Source organism: Carya illinoinensis, chromosome 6, assembly GCF_018687715.1.
Source record: "Carya illinoinensis cultivar Pawnee chromosome 6, C.illinoinensisPawnee_v1, whole genome shotgun sequence".
Lineage (NCBI taxonomy): Eukaryota > Viridiplantae > Streptophyta > Magnoliopsida > Fagales > Juglandaceae > Carya > Carya illinoinensis.
The window spans coordinates 4,181,520-4,201,542 of NC_056757.1; the positions used below are offsets into that span (position 1 = coordinate 4,181,520).

The 20,023-nt window shown below is 36.8% G+C and overlaps 1 protein-coding gene across 1 annotated transcript; it reads right to left on the reverse strand.

Moving 5' to 3' along the window:
• Positions 1-16,906: 16,906 nt before the first annotated feature.
• LOC122313844 (ethylene-responsive transcription factor RAP2-4-like) lies at positions 16,907-18,930 on the reverse strand. Its single transcript, XM_043129118.1, has one exon. It carries the CDS (start codon positions 18,305-18,307, stop codon positions 17,255-17,257), a length of 1,053 nt encoding a protein of 350 aa, XP_042985052.1. The 5' UTR covers positions 18,308-18,930; the 3' UTR covers positions 16,907-17,254.
• Positions 18,931-20,023: the final 1,093 nt, after the last annotated feature.

The following is a 20,023-nucleotide window of genomic DNA, read 5'->3' on the forward strand; positions in this document are numbered from 1 at the left end:
TTCAACAAAAAAAAAAAAAAAAAAGCCCAAAAACCTCACCGAAGATCAAAATAAAGGAAAATTATATTATCTAAGAAATGTGACTTCGCTTTAATAGTGTCCGCGTAGCTAGTGATTAGAATCTCAAAGATATGTTAATTCTAATCACAGGCAATACAAATCCAGCAGTAAGAAGGGCTATAATTGAGCAACTGGAATACAGAGAAACAAAGCTTAAAATGAAATATCTTGGCATCCAAACCTCCTTCGGAAGATCCAAAAGAGAAAGCTACAAGGGGCTATTGGATAACATAAATTCCAAGTTAGAAGGATGGAGATCAAAGTTACTTTCACAAGCAGGAAGAACGATGCTTATTCGAACAGTGACTAGTACCATTCCCACATACCAAATGTCGACTCATCTTTTACCACATTCGGTGTGTAAGTCAATGAATACGAGCTTCAAAAATTTTTGATGGGGCACAAAGACAGATCAAAAGCACAAGCTCTATCTAAAATCATGGAAGTCGATCTGCCAGCCGAAAAAGGAAGGTGGCTTAGGGTTGAGATTGATGGAAAATATGAACTTGGCACTGCTGGCCAAGATAGGATGGGAAATAAGCCAAGCAAACACCAACATATGGCACTCGCTCCTCACAAAAAAATATCTGAAGACAAACACTTTCTGGCAGGTAACCCCAAAGGCAGTGGATTCTATCTTCTGGAAAAACTTGCTCAAAACTCGTAAACTGCTGGAACAAGGTATGTGTTATCAAATCTCCAATGGAACAACAGTGAGTGTTTGGATAGATCCTTGGATACCATCCCTTGAAAATTTCAGACCGAATGCACTAAGTCATATAACGGTTTTATCTCCATCTCTCAAAGTTTCAGATTTCATCATCCAAGAATCCCACAATTGGAATCTGCCAAAACTGAAACTCTTCTTCAGACACGAAAGCATACAAGAAATCTTGAAGATACCACTTCCTAGCACAAGATTAAGAGAGGATTGCCGCATATGGATCAAAAACCACAATGGGAAATTCTCAGTCAAAACAGCTTATCATCTGGCAGCAAAAAGTGTCAATGTTATCCACGTAAGCACCTCAAATATGGATACTACTGCTTTTGAAAAGATTTGGAAGTTAAAAATTCATGATCGCCATAAGCTCATTCTGTGGAAAATTGCATGGGATATATTACCCACGAGAGGAATTATGAAGAGATTCTTATCGTCCATGCCAACTCTCCTTTGTCCTTTATGCAATGAGCAAGAAGAAACTTTGTTCCATCTCTTCATAGAGTGCCCAATCTCAAGAATCTTGTGGAGGCAAAGTAGATGGCCTTTAAATCTTTCCTCAGTGGTCACCAACACTACTCAGGAATGGATTACTCTTATTCTCAATCCAAATCAGAAACTGGGACTAAACCCCCATGATGTTCATCCCTTTCAAATTTTTGCGGCTCTCATTATGGATTTCACATGGCGAATGAGAAATGAGGTAGTCCACAGTCAAAAAGCCATACCTTTGCAGAAAGCAGCAGAACTACTAAATTCCTCCTATCAGGAAAATCTAAAGGCCTGGGAAATGAAGAGTACTCATCAGATCAATCAACCTTGGGAGCAGCCCGAACCCAATGTAATAAGTATCTCATTTGATGCCGCAGTTAGAAACTCTTTTTCATGGATTTCAGCGATATGCCGAGACTCACAAGGAAAAGTATTAGAAGTATGGGTAGAAAAAGTAGGAACATCAATTCCAGTAGTAGCTGAAGCACTTGTAGCCAAACTTGCTATCAAAAGAGCAAATGTCTCCAGGTTTCCGAACATCTCATTTGAAGGTGACTCTCTCATTGTTATCTCAGCCATCCAAGGCTCATCCTCTCGCTGGCAAATATCCCCAATTCTGGATGATATTGTTTCTCTGTTAGATCTTCATCAAGGATGGTCCTTTAAAAAAATTAATCGATCTCAAAATCGATTTGCGCATTTTGTGGCGCAATGGGCAGCAACCAACGGTATTGTTGGTTGCATTCCAGTAGCTATTTTACCTTCCAATATTGTATCTATAGATAGTGGCAAAGACCCTCCTGTTTCCTCTTCAGTTCATTAATATATATGCAAGCTTGATTAGAAAAAAAAAAAAAAAAAGAATCTCAAAGATATGATCTCTTTATATTTATATAATTGGGTAGATATTGTATGTCCTTATTTCGCTTTATATTCTTTGAGAAGAATAACTAATGATCTCTTTTGACCATGCATGTTCGATCAAGGAAAAAGAAAACTTCAACCTCTAATCTATGGATTCTATACACGATTAATTAATTGTATGAGAAATAATGTTATGGTTGTGTAACGACTCGGCCCAATAATTTTAAGGTCGAGATATTAATAATTTTTATTAGACCTAAATTTGATTTAATGAGCCAAATTGGATAAGCCCATGAGTAATAAATTATTGAAATTGATTAGGAGTTTTAATTAGACTCAATAATTAGGTTAAATCACATTAATCATTTATTGAACGAGTAAGACTCCTTTTAGAACTTAAAGATCAACCATTACTAGATTATGTTTTTAAATTCAAACTCTCTTTTTAAATGATCACGACTGAGTGTTCAGCAAATTAGTATTACTACATATATTAACTGAGTCTAACTCAAATTGGTCGTCACTCTCTCCCAAATCTCTCTATAAATATCTCACTTTTGCGTGTTATTTGGAAAAAAAAATCATAAACCTCCCAGTCTAGCACCATGATTGATTTTGTGTCAAACATTTTATGAAACAACACTGCAAGGTAAATAGCTTGATCATAAACTAAGATTAGCATACATTAGCTAGTAATATATATTATTATTAAAGTCAATTCTTTGGAAGCTAGAGTTTATATATCACGTATGTGATGATATTTGCAAGTACGTCATTCATCACGTTTCATTCCACATATTATAGTTATATATGTATTATTCATATCATGTATCTTACATTGCATAAGACACGTAAACTTACATAAAATCTAGGTGGAAGATAAGTTTAGAACAGTTAATCAAATGTTATTAGGATGTATTATACCAATGCAATTTATGGGTAGATGTGCGTACCATGAGCTAAGAGTGGTCCACCATAGTATACTAAAATACTATAAGCGGCTCCCTTTGCTATCATTGGATGTGGGGTCGGTGCACAATTTTGCACACAGAATTAAGTGTGTAGACTAGTATGATAGCTAAAATAAGTCAAACTAGCCAAAATAAATCATGCATGTGCATACTGATTCAAGAAGAAGGAATTAGTCTTCGGAATCTCCTAGGTGTGGAAAAGGCACTTCATATAAAGCTTGCATTGAAGCTTTTAACGGAAAACTCCTTATGGTCTAATTTCTTTAAGGCCAAATGTGTTAAAAGAAGTTACATTTCCTTAATAGTTAGGAGCAAAGGTCACGTTTCTGAAAAAATATTCTGAAGTGCCTTTCAGGGATGGTGGAAAATTCAAAATGGAGGCCAAAAGCAAGGAAGACCTCATTTTGGCATGATAAATGGTTCGGTGAGGAACCTCTTGTTGTTATTCGTAACATCTCCCGGCCTATGCTTAAAGTGAAAGATAGCCATTTGGAGGAAGGGTGAGATATGGAGCTATTGGTTAGGCTAGTGGATACTCAAAAGGTAGAAGAGATTATGAGAGAAATGAGCAGCATAAAGGAAGGGATTAACATGTTGATCTGGATAGCAAAATAAGATGGCAAGTTCAACATTAGAAGTGCTTGGGAATGTGTAAGAGTACGGGCACCAAAAGTTTGTTGGGTGGACTGGGTGTGGTATCCTATTATTCCAAAAAATATGGTAAGCATTGTGTGGAAAAGTTTCCCTAATGCTCTTAGTGTGGATGATAGAGTATGTAGAAATGGCATTCCACTTGTTTCTAAATGTAATTGTTGTGAGCAAGAGGCTTATGAGGACTTAGACCATGTTTTGGCTCCAGGAGAGCTCGCTCAAAAGATATGGTCACTCTGTGCAGTTCATATTGGCTTACTTCAACACCATTATGTCACATGGAAAGAAAAAATTCAAGCTTGGTTTCATCGAGCATCTAAATCATTAACAAAGGGGCAGCTGATGGGTATTATACCATCAATTGTCACATGGAAGCTCTAGTCTCGGTGCTGCAAAGCTTGGATGGAATGTAAATGTGAAACGATAGGCGAGGTTTGGCAGAGTATTAAATTTTGAATCATTAAGCTGAGTGAGAAAATCTTTGCCAAGAAGCCTTTGTCTTGGCATGATGAACAAATCCTAAAAGACCTACTAGTGACTTATAAGGAGAGAAGAAGCAAGCAGTGGCAGATTGTGAAATGGCAGAGACTAAAGGAGGGTTGGGTTAAGTTAAATGTTGATGGGAGTAGTAGAAGTAATCTAGGTAAAGCAGGGGTCAGTGAACTCATTGGGAACCACTCAAGCAATCTGGTATATGCTTTTTTTGATTTTATTGGTCACAAATCTAGTAATGTTGCAAAGTCCATGGCACTGCTTCATGATGTGAGACATCTTCATCAGTTAGGCTTTTCATAAGTGGAGATGGAATTGGATTCTAGCATAGTGGTAAACTAGATCAAAAGGAATTATTGCCTGGTCTAGTACCTTGAAGATTACTGTGATGAGTTGTTGATTCTGCTACAAGACATGACATTCACCATTAGGCATGTGTATAGAGAAGGGAATTCTCCTGCATATTGCCTTGCAAGATTGGGTTCATAGAAGTGAAATGCTTCATGGCAGTCGACTGATCATATCCCTGGTAGTCTTTGGATGATTCGTACTGATAAGATGGGCATTTTGTATATCATGAAGGGAGTGTAGTTTGGCTGTTTATTTTTTGTCTTGGTTAAAAGGTTATAATGTTGTCTTTTTTTTGTTCTTGATTTTATTAGCATGAAGTTCTTTGTAATAAGGTGTTTCCCTCCACCTTAAGTGAGGAGGAATAAAAGCAGGTTGTCTTACGAAAAAAAAAAAAAAAAAAAGGTAGGCATGTTATTAGCATATTTATAAATAGTCATGATTTTAATTTTCAGCATGAAATAATTTATCAAAACCTTATATTAAGTATGTTTACGTTATAATGGATTTGTTTTTATGTTTTTAAACCATCCTAGGTCAAAATATTTATGAAAGAAATGCTGCAGGACAAGATTTAGTCCAAGAAGACGTGACAGTGGCCTAAATCATATAAAAAGATTTTAAGTTATGATATTTATGGTACAGATTTTGAAAACATTTGATAAATGCTTCTACGCACTCTCATTTATGATATCAATGTTTTAATACAAAACGACTCTATTTATTATAAGGAATCTATGTACTTGACGCTTCATTCAAAATTTAAAAATAAAAAACAAATTATCTTTTTAAGTCAAGTTCAATAATAGCATTTCGATTTCCTAAGAATTCTAAAAATGACTTTATTATTAACCGTGGAGAGCAGGATGTTACAGGTTGTGAGTAAGAGAACATAAGAAGAAATGAGAAGTAATTGAGATGAATCAAAGTGAGAGGAATGAAGGAATAAGAAGCACGTGGGTAACACATATATGATTCACAAATAAGATGTAATGACACCATGACAGAATTGTCATCACTTCATGTATTTAGATCACAATATTACCCTTACTACTGTAACTAAAATAACTGTAATTCTAACATATAGAACTGGAACTCGTGTGAGATATTATTTATTCATAAGCTTAATAAAATTCGTTTCCTATAGTCCTCATGATCCCTCAAAGATAAGTTGACAAATTAATCCGAATGCAACCATAAACAATAGTACTGTCGACTTGTCGGCCCAAAAGATATAAAACAGTCATGGGATTCTCTTGATCTCAAACTTCTGTTGTTTAGGGTTTAAAGAAGGCCCATGCGCTATGGCTAAGGGCATTCTCAATAAATTTTTTATCCTATCTTTTAAAAAATATTATTAAAATTTACTTTTTTTTATTATACTGACTTTTTCAATATATCTTCTATCAACTTATTTATTTTTTCTTTATATCATTTAAACATTATACTTTTTAATATTTTTTATTTATTTCAAATATGTTATCTAATTACTAATGATATCCGATCCTCATATCTTTTGATATTTGCAATATCTCTTCATATATAATGTCACATAATTATTTCTTATTTTAAATTAATCTAAATTTATAAGCTAAACTAAAATATAAATTAATTCAAAAAATAAAAAGAAAATATTATATAAGAAAAATATTCTCTAAGCATATATACAACGGAGTTCTTGCACATTTGCAAGTATATACAAATCGATTGGGGTCATATGCTTTCTTTTAGATATATAGATCGATTGGAGTCACCCCAACCAACACAGCAACCCATAGCATAGCAAGAAACATTCAAACATGCTTGCTTTTATATAAATTCTGTTCATTTGCATAATAAAAAGTTTGTGAAAAAAGAGAGTTCGTCATGATCACCTTAGAGGCTCGTCCCTACCAGATAACAAGAAAATAAATGCCAAAGAGGTAATCAATATATGGAGTAATATATGCCAAAGTTGAACCAACCACTTCCATTATCATAAAAGAGTAAAAAGGACAAAATAGCAAAGGTAATACATAATTATTTATAACTTTTTTTTTTAATCATCAACAATTACTTCTCATTCATTCAAAAATACAATGCATCAATACGCCCATCAAACTATAATTCATGGATATTACAAAGCATTTATCTACTAATAATAGGATAAACATCTGCAGGTCCCTCTCCAATCCAATAGCATTCACCTTCCATCCTCAATGCCCTTTTTGCATACTCATAAGCCACATAGTTTCCTTCACTATAGATAAATCCCACCGTCCAGTCTGGTCTATGAGATACTCCATATCTTATGTCTTCAACTAGCTACCCCATCCATGCACATGGAGCTTCCTTGTCATATATCTCTTTAATTACTCTTTGGGCATCCCCTTCACATTCTTGGCATCCAATTCTACCGCTAGTTCCATAGCCCTCCATAAAATAGCAGCTTCAGCTAATACAGAGCTTCCAATAAAATCCTTTGAGCCACACAATGAAAATAGGAGCTCCCACTTGTAGTATGGTTTCTTCTCCCCATTAGCAAATTGGGCATATAGGCTCTTTTACTATTTTTTTTTTTTATATAATCTTTCCTTGGTCGTTTTGAACAGGATGAGTTTTTAAAAACGAAGAGAGAATAGAAAGAAGATGACAGTTACAAAGGAAGAAAAAAGAAAATTAGGAAATTTTTAAAAAATAACTAGTTATAATAATACTTGAGATCTTTGAATATCCAGCAAACCCACCACACTGAGGAAATAGAATCCCAAATGAAACAGAATATTTTTCGCATACAAAAAAAAAAGATCGATCATCAATATATAGAAACTCAATGAAACCAACAAATCATTATGAAAACAGACTAGAATATGGAATCTCAATGAAATCAACAAATCGTGTAAGAATAGAACCACAAGTCCGAATCATCAACTTTTGCAAAACGTGTCTTATTCGCAACCCAAGGGAAATTCCTTACATTTGACAGCTTCACTACGTTACTCAACAAGTTGACACAAAATGATCGTGCAAATGTTATTAAACCAAAATCAATATACTTTTTATCAAAAACTAGTGACAAAAAATGCATGCAAGGGACAGTTCTTGTAATTGGAATAGCCATCCTCCTGTAAAATGTGTGGTTTAACCAAATATTTTCATATACATATATATATATAATTAATTTTACACCAAAAACCAAGATATAAGCATCCATTCACCCTAATATTACATTCACTTTACTGCAACAACTACTTGTCACTTTTTTGTAAAATCTGGGCACCGATTCATGATCTTTCTTCCTTGTTAAATAACATACATCCCTAGATGCAAACTCTCTCCATATGTTGTAAAATCCCACAATCACATACCACGCAAACTCCTAGACCCATATCTAAGAAGAAAAAAATTGTGCTTTCATGCATTTTGGAGAGAGTGAGACACACACAGAGATTCCAAGAAAGTTTTTATAAGGATTTGAGACAAAGTTGTGTGTATTGTAAAACTGTCACACTTGTATTGCATATGTGAAGAATATATAAATACACAGCTAATACAATCATAAAAGGAAAGAACATATTAATGTTGCTTGGCTGTAAAGAATATTATACGAGCTAAGATAGGTAAGTAAAAGACTCAATCAACTCCAGGAATGGTGCACAGCCTTGATCATGGAGGAATTGCTATGCGTAATTCCATTATCATCTATTACACCCCCTCAAGATGGTGCTCCCATCAGTGACACCAATCTTGGACTGTAGAAGTTGAAAACGTGGCCGTGATAAGGCTTTGGTTAAAAAATCAGCAAGCTGGTCATGAGTAGAGACATGAGCGACTTGCAGAAGACTTTTGCTAACATAGTCCCGGACAAAGTGTAAGTCAATGGCAATGTGCTTCATCTTGGAATGAAGAACAGGCTTAAGACTCAGCTGCGTAGCACCAATGTTATCACAGAGAATTTTTGGAGGTGTCTTCAAGGGAACCCCAAGCTCATGAAAAAGAGATTGAAGCCAAGCAAGTTCAGAGGTTGTACTGGCGAGAGCTCGGGATTCGGCTTCAGTAGATGAACGAGCCACAGCGCGTTGTTTTCGAGTGCACTAGGAGATAGGATTAGCTCCAAGAAAAATAATGTATGCTGAGGTAGAGGTTCTATCATCAAGACTCCCTGCCCAGTCAGCATCTGAGTAGGCGAGAAGTTGAGGTGTAGACGAGCAACGAAGCTGGATCCCATGATAAATGGTATGTTTCAGATAGCGTAATAGCCTCTTGACGGCTATCCAGTGAACTTCAGAAGGGGAGTGCATGAATTGCGCCAGCTTATTGACAGGAAAAGTAATGTCTGGGCGAGTTAGAGCAAGGTACTGAAGGGCACCAATGACACTTCTGTAAGTAGTGCTAACAGCTGGGCTGGAACCATCGTTGAGTTGAAGTCGACTGGAGGTGGCCAGAGGTGTAGTGACATCCTTAGCACCTTCCATGCCTGTTTTATACAAAAGATCATGCACGTATTTGTGCTGAGAAAGAAACAGACCATCAGAAGTTGGAATAACTTCAACACCCAAAAAAAAATGAAGCTGCCCGAGATCCTTCAGAGAGAATTGAGCACCAAGCTTCGCAATGATGGTGGTAAGGAAGCCAGAATCATTTCCTGTAAGGATCAAGTCATCAACATATACAAGAAAGTAAGCGATAATGCTATGATGATGATAGATAAATAAGGAGGGATCCGAGGCAGATTTGACAAAGCCAAGCCCACAGAGACAGTCATGCAGAGTACGATACCAGGCTCTCGGTGCCTGTTTTAGTCCATAGATGGACATTTGAATATGACAGACATGATTAGGAGAGGCCGGATCAATAAATCCAGCAGGTTGGGCCATAAAGACATCCTCAGTTAAATTGCAATGAAGGAATGCGTTGTTCACGTCCAGTTGACGTAGAGAACAACCATTCATGATAGCGAGAGACAAAATAATTTTGATTGTGGCAGGCTTTACAACTGGGGAGAACGTGTCCTTGTAGTCAAGACCAGGACGTTGGTGAAAGCCCTTCGCGACGAGGCGCGCTTTATATCGATCAATAGAGCCATCTGAGTTACGTTTGATTCGGAAAACCCATTTTGAACCAACTAAGTTTTGACGGGGGTTACCAGGGACTAATTTCCAAGTACCATGACGAACAAGGGCAATGAACTCCTCACTCATGGCTTGACGCCAATGAGGATCCTTAAGAGCTTGCTGGACACCAATTGGTTCCAAAATAGATGGAATAGGATGCTTGGTAGCAAGATAAAACCTCTTTGGTTTATGAATGTTATTCATAGAGCGTGTAACCATTCGGTTGGGTGGAGGAGGCCGTGTGTCAACAACTGGATCAGCAGGAGAAAGAGATGGAGCCGTGCATGAGGTGGCACTTTCAGAGGAAGACATCCCAGGGGTGACACTGATGCAAGGTACGGACGACAGGTGTTGGGAGCCAGAATTTTCCAGAGTAAGATCCGTGGCAGGGGAACTTGGAGACACAGAATGATCAAGTGTGAGGAGAGGTGGAGGTGGAGACACAAAGGGAAGTGATGGTGGATTTTGGAAGGGCAAAGAATGAGGGAAGACAGACTCATCAAAGCGCACATGACGTGAGAGGAAAATTCTATTAGTGAGGGGATCGAGACACTTGTAGGCACTTTGAGAGGTAGAGTAACCAACAAAGATACAGGAACGAGACTTGGGTTCCAGTTTATGTTGAGAGTATGGTTTAAGCCATGGAAAACATAAACAACCAAACACCCGGAGTTTAAGGTAATTTGGAGGGGAATTGAACAGGATTTCGAAGGAAGATTTGAGAGAGTGTAAAGGTTTGGGCAGTCTATTTATGAGATAGACAGCAGCTTGGAATGCCAAGTTCCAGTAAGTGGGTGGAAGATGTGCTTGATGAAGTAAAGTCATGCCAGTTTCAACAACATGCAGATGACGGCGCTCAACCACTCCATTTTGTTCAGGAGTGTGAGGGGCAGTCGTGAGGTGACTAATGCCATTGTGATTGAGATAGCTCCGAAGGGCAACAAACTCTCCTCCATTATCAGAGTAGAGATGTTTGATGGGAAGAGAGAATTGTTTTTCAAGTATGGCTTTAAGTTGAGGAAAGATCGTTGAAACCTCAGATTTTAGTTTCATGGGAAAGTACCAGCAATATTTGGTGTGATGATCAACAAATAAAACATAGTATCGGTAGCCTTCAATGGAGATGTGAGGGGCAGGACCCCAAACATCAGTGAATAAATATTCAAGAGGCAAAGAACTCGAGATACTAGAGGCATGAAAAGGTAACTTCTGACTTTTATTAATAGAGCATGAAGTACATAATGAGTGAGAAACACGATTATTGGATGGTAATTGAAAAGCTTTGATTAAATGGGTAACAAGTTGCCGAGAGGGATGTCCTAAACGATTGTGCCAAAGTTCAGATGAGACACGTTCAGTAGTGAAGACTGCCTTTGGATTTTTAACAGGAGAGGAAGAGGCTGGCAATGTGTAGATACCGTTGTCACATGGTCCTATGAGTGTCGCCCCCGACGTCGGATCCTTCACAAAGAAGTGATAAGGATGAAATTCAAGAACAAGGTTATTGGTTTTAGTAAACTCATGCACTGAGATCATATTTTTATGAATGTCAGGAACACAAAGAATATTGTTAAGAACAACACTACGAGTAGTAACTGAAGTTTAACATTGCTAACATGGGAAATTTGCAAACCTGATCCATCACCTATGATAATCTCATCAGTGCCATCATACTCTTAATGTATAGAAAGTTTAGACAAATCAGATGTGATATGATGGGATGCTCCAGAATCAACCACCCAAGACTTGTCAGGGGAGCCAGCAGCAGCACAATTTGCAGTCGGAGAAGGGGGATTCCAAAATTTTCTGCATTGGTGTGCTGTGTGACCAGGTGTAGCACAGAACTGACACACTGTGGAGGACCTGTTGGAGGAAGATTTTGAGTGATGTTGTTGTGATGATCGCTGAGTAGACCGCGAGTTGCTTTTGTTGAATTTGCCTCGATGAGATGATGAAGAAGAAGAAGAAGGTCCTTTCTTCTGGTGATAGTTTGCAGTAGCAATGGTGGCTTGTTGCAGTGTTTCAAGGCGATAAAGATAGGTCTCATGACTGACCAGTAAGTCATGCAACTCTTCAAACGTGAGAGGGTTTTCACGTGTGCGAATGGACCCTGCAATATCACGGTATTCAGATCCCAGGCCATTTAGAATGTAGAGGGTGAGATCATCATTAGTGAGGGGTGAATCCACTAGTGCTAGTTCATCAGCAGTGGATTTTACTTGCTGGAGATAATCAGTGACACTTTTGGCACCACGATTCAAGGACGCTAAGGTATCCTTGAGTTGCATAACCCTTGTTCTGGAACGATTGGCATAGAGCCGAGTTAGTTTGAGCCAAGCTTCTCTAGACGTACTAGAAGTAGCAATAAGGAGCATAATGGCTTCAGAAACTGAAGCAAAAATGCCATTGAGAAGAAGTTTGTCTTGGCGAATCCAGCGATTGCGAGCAGCACTAACTTCTGCAGTGGGTGAACTCCCGAGCAGGGGACAAGGGTGTGTACCAGTGATGAAACCTTGGAGATCATAGCCAATGACAAGGATGTCAAGTTGAGCACGCCATGCAGGAAAATTTGAGGAGGTCAGCTTGTAGGGAAGCTGAGCATTGGCGTTGATGGCTATAAGATGAGTTTCGGGAAGATGAGGGGGGGAATTTGAGTTGGTGACAGAAGGAGGTGTTTGAGCCATAGCGGAAAGGAAGAAACAGAGGATCAACTCTCTCAAGAGTTGGTGACAGAAGGAGGTGTTTGAGCCATAGCGGAAGGGAAGAAACAGAGGATCAACTCGGTTGAGAGAGAAGGGCTCGTGATACCATATAAGGATTTGAGACACAGTTGTGTGTATTGTAAAACTGTCACATTGTATTGCATATGTGAAGAATATATAAATACACAGCTAATACAATCATAAAAGGAAAGAACATATTAATGTTGCTTGGTTGTACAGAATATTACACGAGCTAAGATAGGTAAATAAAAGACTCAATCAACTCCAGAAATGGTGCACAGCCTTGATCACGGAGGAATTGCTGTGCGTAATTCCATTATCATCTATTAGTTTTTACCCATATATTTCATGAATTGGTATATACCAAAGGAAAAAAAAAAAATTCTAATGTTTACCTCAGTAGTGAGAGTAGACATTGAAGCAGAAGACAATGGATGATCGATGATGAAGTCGATGAGCGAAGTCAAGGAAGTTGGCCTGAAGGCTCTGGTTCTATCTTTGGCGCCAAGCAAAGAGAGTGTGGAAACGAGAGAGAGGGGGTCTCAAATGAAAATAAAGGTAACTTAAAGAAATGGAGAAAATCAGCACGAAGAGGAAAGAGAACTTAATTAAAAACATTTACAATGATGAACATCATGATCCTCTACATGTAACGAGATCACTGTAGCAAAATGTAAAGTGTCTTTAAAATACAAGATTCAATGAAGTTCTCTTTTGAGAGCATTTCTTTATATAGATCACATATTTACTCAATTATTTTAAGAGTAATACACACACTTTATGACAGTAAATATCATTTCTCAAATTTTTTTTTTAAGCTGGACATGCGTATAATGATGGCCAGGTTTTCTTTAAAATGAATTAGTAAAAAGGTTGTAGTTACATGTTGTTTTTCATCTTAAATCTTAAATATTGTTATCTTTAACGTTGATGTATTACATAGTAAGTAATTTTTACCGACAATACTCATTTACAAAACTGCTTAAAATATAACGCATTATTTGATCAAGAACGATAAAGTATAAGATGAAGATGAGTATTATTGCTGCACAAAAACAATGACTATATGAAACATATATTGTATATATAAAAAGTGTATGAAACGGAATTTCTTATTTTAACAGAAAATATTGTTTTACCGTTAGTTTTATTCTTGTCGTTAAGCAACAGTTAAGCCACCATTTGTGGCTATTTGTGTAATTCCATTATCTAATTATAACTTAAAATCTGCAAAAAAAATTGTGCCAAACCATTTAGGGGCTTTTGATCTTCCAGTGCTTTGTATTCCACCATTCAAGAAATGAGCATACGACATGAAGTGCTTGGTGGTGGTGTTGCGTTCCTCCTCGAATACGATGCAGTTAATCAAGAAATTGACCATGAAATCGTCGATGCTTATGCCAGGCATCTCAATCACTTTGAGTTTGAATCTCAGCGATAAGAAACTGCTCTCTTTGACCAGGTTGACCTTAATTCCCTAGTGGAGGAGCTTCGAGACGTAGGGAATAATTCGGAGGTCCCGTCCACTACCCTTCTTCTGTTGCTGCTCTTGTTCGCGTGGGAGATAACTTAACCGAACCAAGTCCAGTAAATACAAACAGCTCTCTTTGTAATTGCGATATCCATCTACAACTTCCTGAGGAAGAAAGAGGAAGCAACGGCACCAGCAAAATGAAAGAAAGAAGAAACAAAGCCCTAAGGGCTAGAGAGCAAAAGGCGTCGTTTTGGGGGAGAAATGGGGCTAGGCTTAAGGCACACGGGCTGGGCTCAAAAATTGAAGGAATTTGGTCCAAAAATAAAGAAAAATCCACTAGAACAAATTCCACCCAAAATTAGAAATCCAACAAGGTAAAAATGCACAATAAAAGTCAAGAAAAATCAAATAAAAACATTACAAGTAAATATTAATAAAATAAAATAATCAAAACCTCCAACAATAAAATAATTTAAACTAGAGTTTAATTCAAATATAAAAATAATTATTAATATCAAGAAAGTACATTATTTAAATTTTACAATTTAAAAATCATAAAATAATACAGTAAAAATCACGTTTGATCTAACTAGACAAACGTGGTTTATACGTTACTTTGACCTAGTATATATATACAAAAAATTCTATAAATCATATTACCGTCTCACTTACATCTTATTAAGTAAGATGTGATATATTTATTATTATTGAATGATTATTTATTATATGTTTCTTTATTATTAACTAATGATAAATATACTATATTATATATAATAAAATATAAATAAAATGATAATATGACGTGTAATATTACTCTCGTGTGTATATATATATATATATATAATGCGACAATTGCGTAGAAAACTGAGCCAAGACTTTGTCTGAAAAAGAAAATTGGCAAGACCAAGAGGGGTCTGTCTTCTTGGACAAATCTTGATTAATCCTGCTTAATTCTAGCTTATGTACCATAGTCAAAGCAATCACATGACCTCGACGTTTAATGCAGTGGGCACTAAACAATTATTAAGCAGCCATGATGATCAACAACTTGCAGCTAAGGCAATTAAATTCTCACCACGTGCATATGCAATGAAAGCCATGCTAGCTAGCTAGCTGTCTCTCACTAAGAATTGGATTCCGATGATCTCCATCTTCTCATTGGGTACTGAGGTCTTTAGTGTACATCACAATCACCCATTTTTATAATTAAAATGGATGTGATATGCATATATATTAGCCCAATTAAGTAAACTAATTATATCAAGTATCTATTTCTTAAAAGTAAGATGATGCCAATACCAATATGCTTTAGCTTTTGGGATAAGCATTGATCAGATTTAATTCTATTGTCGAGATAAGAGCCCATAGACTATACCAAATATAGATTGATTAAGGTTATATTTAAGTAGTGAGAAAATTTCAGATATTCTATGTATAGCAGTAAAAAAAGTATTGAATAATAGTGAATAATAATACAAAAGAGTAAAAAATAGATAAAAAATAATGATAAAATAATAAATAATAGTGAAATATTATTATAAGAATACTTTACCCTCCAAACCAACAGGCAGCTTCCCTGAGCTAGCTTTAGCAAGATACTAACTTCTTATATGTGGCCTAGCTAGTTTGGAGTTTCTTGGTTCTTTCTTTCTCATGGTTGTGTCTGTGTGAACTTGCCTTTGTTTTATAGGAATATAGAATAAGAATAAAGAGCGAGATGCATGCAGGCCTCATCAGAAATCTTATCTTAAATGTCTGTGATATGACAATATATATATAATTTAAATGATTTTTCTCATTTGAAGTCCGGCCTTTCACCATCGAAAGAGCGAGCGAAGATTATTGGAGTCATGCTGCATGGAACATATATCTATATATATAGATTCCATTAAGATCGAAAAAATCATTCGCATCTATCTTCAATATCGATCCACGATGTGATCATGCATCCGAATCCATTAAAAGACCCCCCGATATTGATATATTCCTCTTTCGTTGTACGTAGTTTATAATCATGATCTTCATGATCATGTTAAAAGTGGAATTAGAAAACTACAGAAGAAAAAAAACCAAGTTTTTTTCTGCCCTTAAATTGGGAATAAAGATGTTTGATAAGTGTAAAAAAAAAAAATCAATAATTTGTGAAAAATATTTTTGAAATTAAGAATTTTGTAGATATATTCTGTACGTATTTGATCTTGTGAGAATAGATTATACGTAAAACTGTGCACCTTTTGCTTTCTCAATCGATTCATACATAAGGATCATAACTTCGATGTAAAGGCTTCTTGTGCATGCACTTGAAGTAGCAATGGAAACGTCGAAAGAATTCAGATCTGAACCTCTCTCGCGCGTGGATGTCCACAGTCCTATTACTTTGATATGGATGCCCCGCCCATTCTTCACAGACCTTAATTTCTCTCGAGAATATTGTTTTCGACTGTTTCTGTATTCACTCGCAGATCCATTGAACATGCCTGTAATTTAACTTTTCAAAGTTATGTCATCATTCCCGAGCACTACGCATCTTCCAAGTCTTTTTTTTTTTTTTTTTTTGTAATGAAACCGATCGAGCTTGAAAAGTCCGACGAATACATGAAGAAATTTATATGAGAATGATTAAAATAAGCACGAGGAATAGCGATGCGTGTTAGTGAAGATAATAGAGAAAATGAGGACAATTTTATACGTGAAATACAGGGAAAAGCTTGCGCAATGGGGTCCCTGGCTCTCCATTTTTTCCCTCCATATTGAAAGCCGAAAAGCTAGCGTATTGATCTTCATGAACAGCACCCTCCGTATCTAAAGATCCCTGCGACTGAGACCCATCATTAGTCTTTGAGGCATAATTATGAAGTAGTACTCCACATAAACTAGGTGGTGTAAACTACTCTTTCTGCCATGTCCAAGCTTCACCAACAGTTTAACCCACGAAGCATATGATCCAGCAAAGATATATTTAGCACAGAAAGAGTTTGAAGCTGCTGGGATCTTGATTCCAAAAACACAAAGTTCTATTTACAGACAAACATAACATACTTGTTCATATTAATAAAATATTCAATTACAGTACTGAATTGCAACTAACACAACTACTCATGTAGAGACACAAATCTTAGTACTCTCCCCGGTCCAGCAAGGAAAAGAAAACGACCAGCTGAACATGGCGGAGATTTACATAATGAAATATTTAGAACACCTAAAAAGATTACAAATCTTAAAGAGTAGCCCTGCAACTGCCTAAAACTCTATTGCAGCAGCCACCCGAGACACAACTATCTAACCCACTACCATGGACAAAGGAGACTAATTAACCAAGAAAAAAAGGTACAATTAGAGCACCCATATACAAATGGAGATGGAAATTAAGAAAGAATAGACTCCCAGTCAATCTCGTACGAAGGGTACGTTTGCAACTTGAAATTCTCCGAAGCAACATCCCACTGTGGCTCATCGGAGTCGTGGAACGTAAGATCCGACAAAGGGGAAGACCCTGCTGACACGTCGCTCTCGGTCATCACCGGCGACGAGGATGTCTCCACCTTATGACAGTTCTCCGAACTCTTCGATTCCGCCTCGCCAACAATAGTCGACATGAGTTGCTTCGATTTCCTGCTCGATCGGACCGGCTTCTCTGCTTTGCCTTGTTTCTGCGAGTTGGCCAAGCTTTCACAAATGGCATGGAGCTTCGCGTCCACCGAGGAATGCAGAGGCTGGTAATCGCTGTGGTGGCGGAGATTGGGGAAATTGAGCCTGGCGAAGTCTCCGCGGAGCTTGTAGGCAGCCCTGTCGTAAGCCAAGGCAGCTTCTTCGGCGGTGTCGAAAGTGCCGAGCCAGAGCCGTGTGCGGTTCTTCGGAAGCCGGATCTCGGCGACCCATTTTCCCCAATGTCGCTGCCTGACTCCCCTGTAAAGCTTGGTGGGCTTTGAAGGAGACCCAACATGTTTCATTGGGATGGGTTTAGGACCCAAAAAGCTAAGGGTACTGCCACCATGTTGCTGATGTGCTGATGGTGATTGATGGCAAAAGTGCTGGTTTTGGGACTGGATCTGTGCTTGGATCTGGTGGATCTGAGATGGTGTCAGCTGGTTCAGGCCAAGTGACCCCGGTTGCTCAAAAGCAACTGGGTTTTGGCTCGAGAATGCGTCGGAAAACACCAGCGTGGTCGTCGAGTTCGAGGTTGAGCAACCATCAGGGTAGAAACCCGGCTGGGTTTGGATGGAGGGGGAGAAAGAAAGGTGGTAATTATCGAAATTATAAGGAGAAGAGGTTGAAGATGGATACTGGGTTGTTGAGGGGGAGCTGACCGAGGAAGCACTTTTCATAAAAGGTTCAAGTGCTTCCATCAGCTCACCCCCATAGCCATAGGTGGCTGACTCAAGTTGTCTGCTACTATAAAAACCCATCGTAGCTGCCATATATGCCTTAAAAACACTCTACTTAAAAATTACAGATTTTTCAAACCAAAGGAGAAGAAGCGAGAACCTGGTTCTTAACAAAACTAAAGAACAGGTTTCGGTTCTTAAGACAAGCAAAAAACAAGATAATTGGGAAAAAAAAGAAATTATCTTCAAAGAAAGATCAAAGAGGTTTAAAATAGACAACCTCTTCTAATCCATAAGCCTAAAAAACCGACCTTGAGGGATAAAAAATAACCCTCCAAGCCTATCCAAAAAAAAAAAAAAATGAAAAGAAAACGACTAAAATCTACTAGACTTACAAGGAAAAAAAGGTTTTTCTTTTCAAAAAACAAAAAAACCTGGATCTCGATTCTGAAAACACCTGGCTTCCGGAAAATCCGTCTAAGTTTGCTTCTTGTAAATTTTAAAACAAACCCAAAAATCAGAACTTGAAAGACAGATGATTAACAGAAAGGGATTCAGAGAAGCGGGGAGTTACAGTGGGGGAGGGGGGAAAAGAGATTCAGAGAAGAAGATGAACAATCAGAGTACAGCAGACGCTCTCACTCGCTTTTTTCTTAGAACTTTTTGTGAATAACTATGTGTAAGAGACTCACTTTGTTTTGTCCCCTGAACCCCCTTCTCCTACCCCTTTATATAAGAGCCCCAGGGCCTTGATTCTCTCCCTGAACCACACATCTAAATCTTAATTATCTCACTCCAAGCTCATTTTACTTTCTTTAATTGTAACCGCCTCTTTCCAGGATCCAGCTTGTATTTATGACGTGAGCATCCTTTGATCAACGCTCACTCATGACCAATAAATATCTGACACGTATAGTACGGATGGACACCTGCCCTTAAATAACAGCCAGATGTCCGTAAATTAATTGTTTCCAGTCTGTCCAGAGCATGTTTGACTACATTTTGTGGGTGTGTTCACACGCCCGTCTATTAAGTACAAATTTTCTGGTTTGAATGTAAGTATGATATAAAAATTTGGAAAATGATACTTATAATTGTTGAGATAGTAAGTGTCATGTAATTTATTTTAAAATAAATAAATAAATAAATATAAAATTTATATAAAAGAAAAATTAATTTTTAATAATAGACTTTATTCTTTTTTAATAATAAATTTATTCACGATTTATTTTTTTATCATCATCTTATTATTTCATGATATGATATTAGATAATACATTTATAAGTAAAATATAATAAATAGTCTCTAATTATCTAATTTCATATCATGAGATGATGATAAGATGAAGAGAATTTAGATAATGAGTAGCATTACTTTTTTTTCAAAATGATTATATGATATTTATGCACTTCACGACTGTATATAATATTACTCTATCCGCATGTTGAGGTGGTGAATAGAAAGTTGATGGACTGCTTCTGATCGATGAATGATTTGTCAACTCTCTCTTTTTCTTTTTTTCTTTTTTTAAATTATAGTGCAGTTTGGATAATGAAATGAGATGAGATAGTTTTAGATAAAAATTAAAATTTGAATAAAATATTATTAGAAGTATTTTTAATATTATTATTATTTTAAGATTAGAAAAGATTAAATTATTTATTATATTTTATATAAAAATTTTAAAAAAATTATAATAATAAAATGAAATAAAATACTTTCATTATTCAAATTGAACGTTTATATTAATAGAGTTTTATTAGTTTTGATTGGCGTTATCAACCCCATCCATATAAACTTAAATTATTT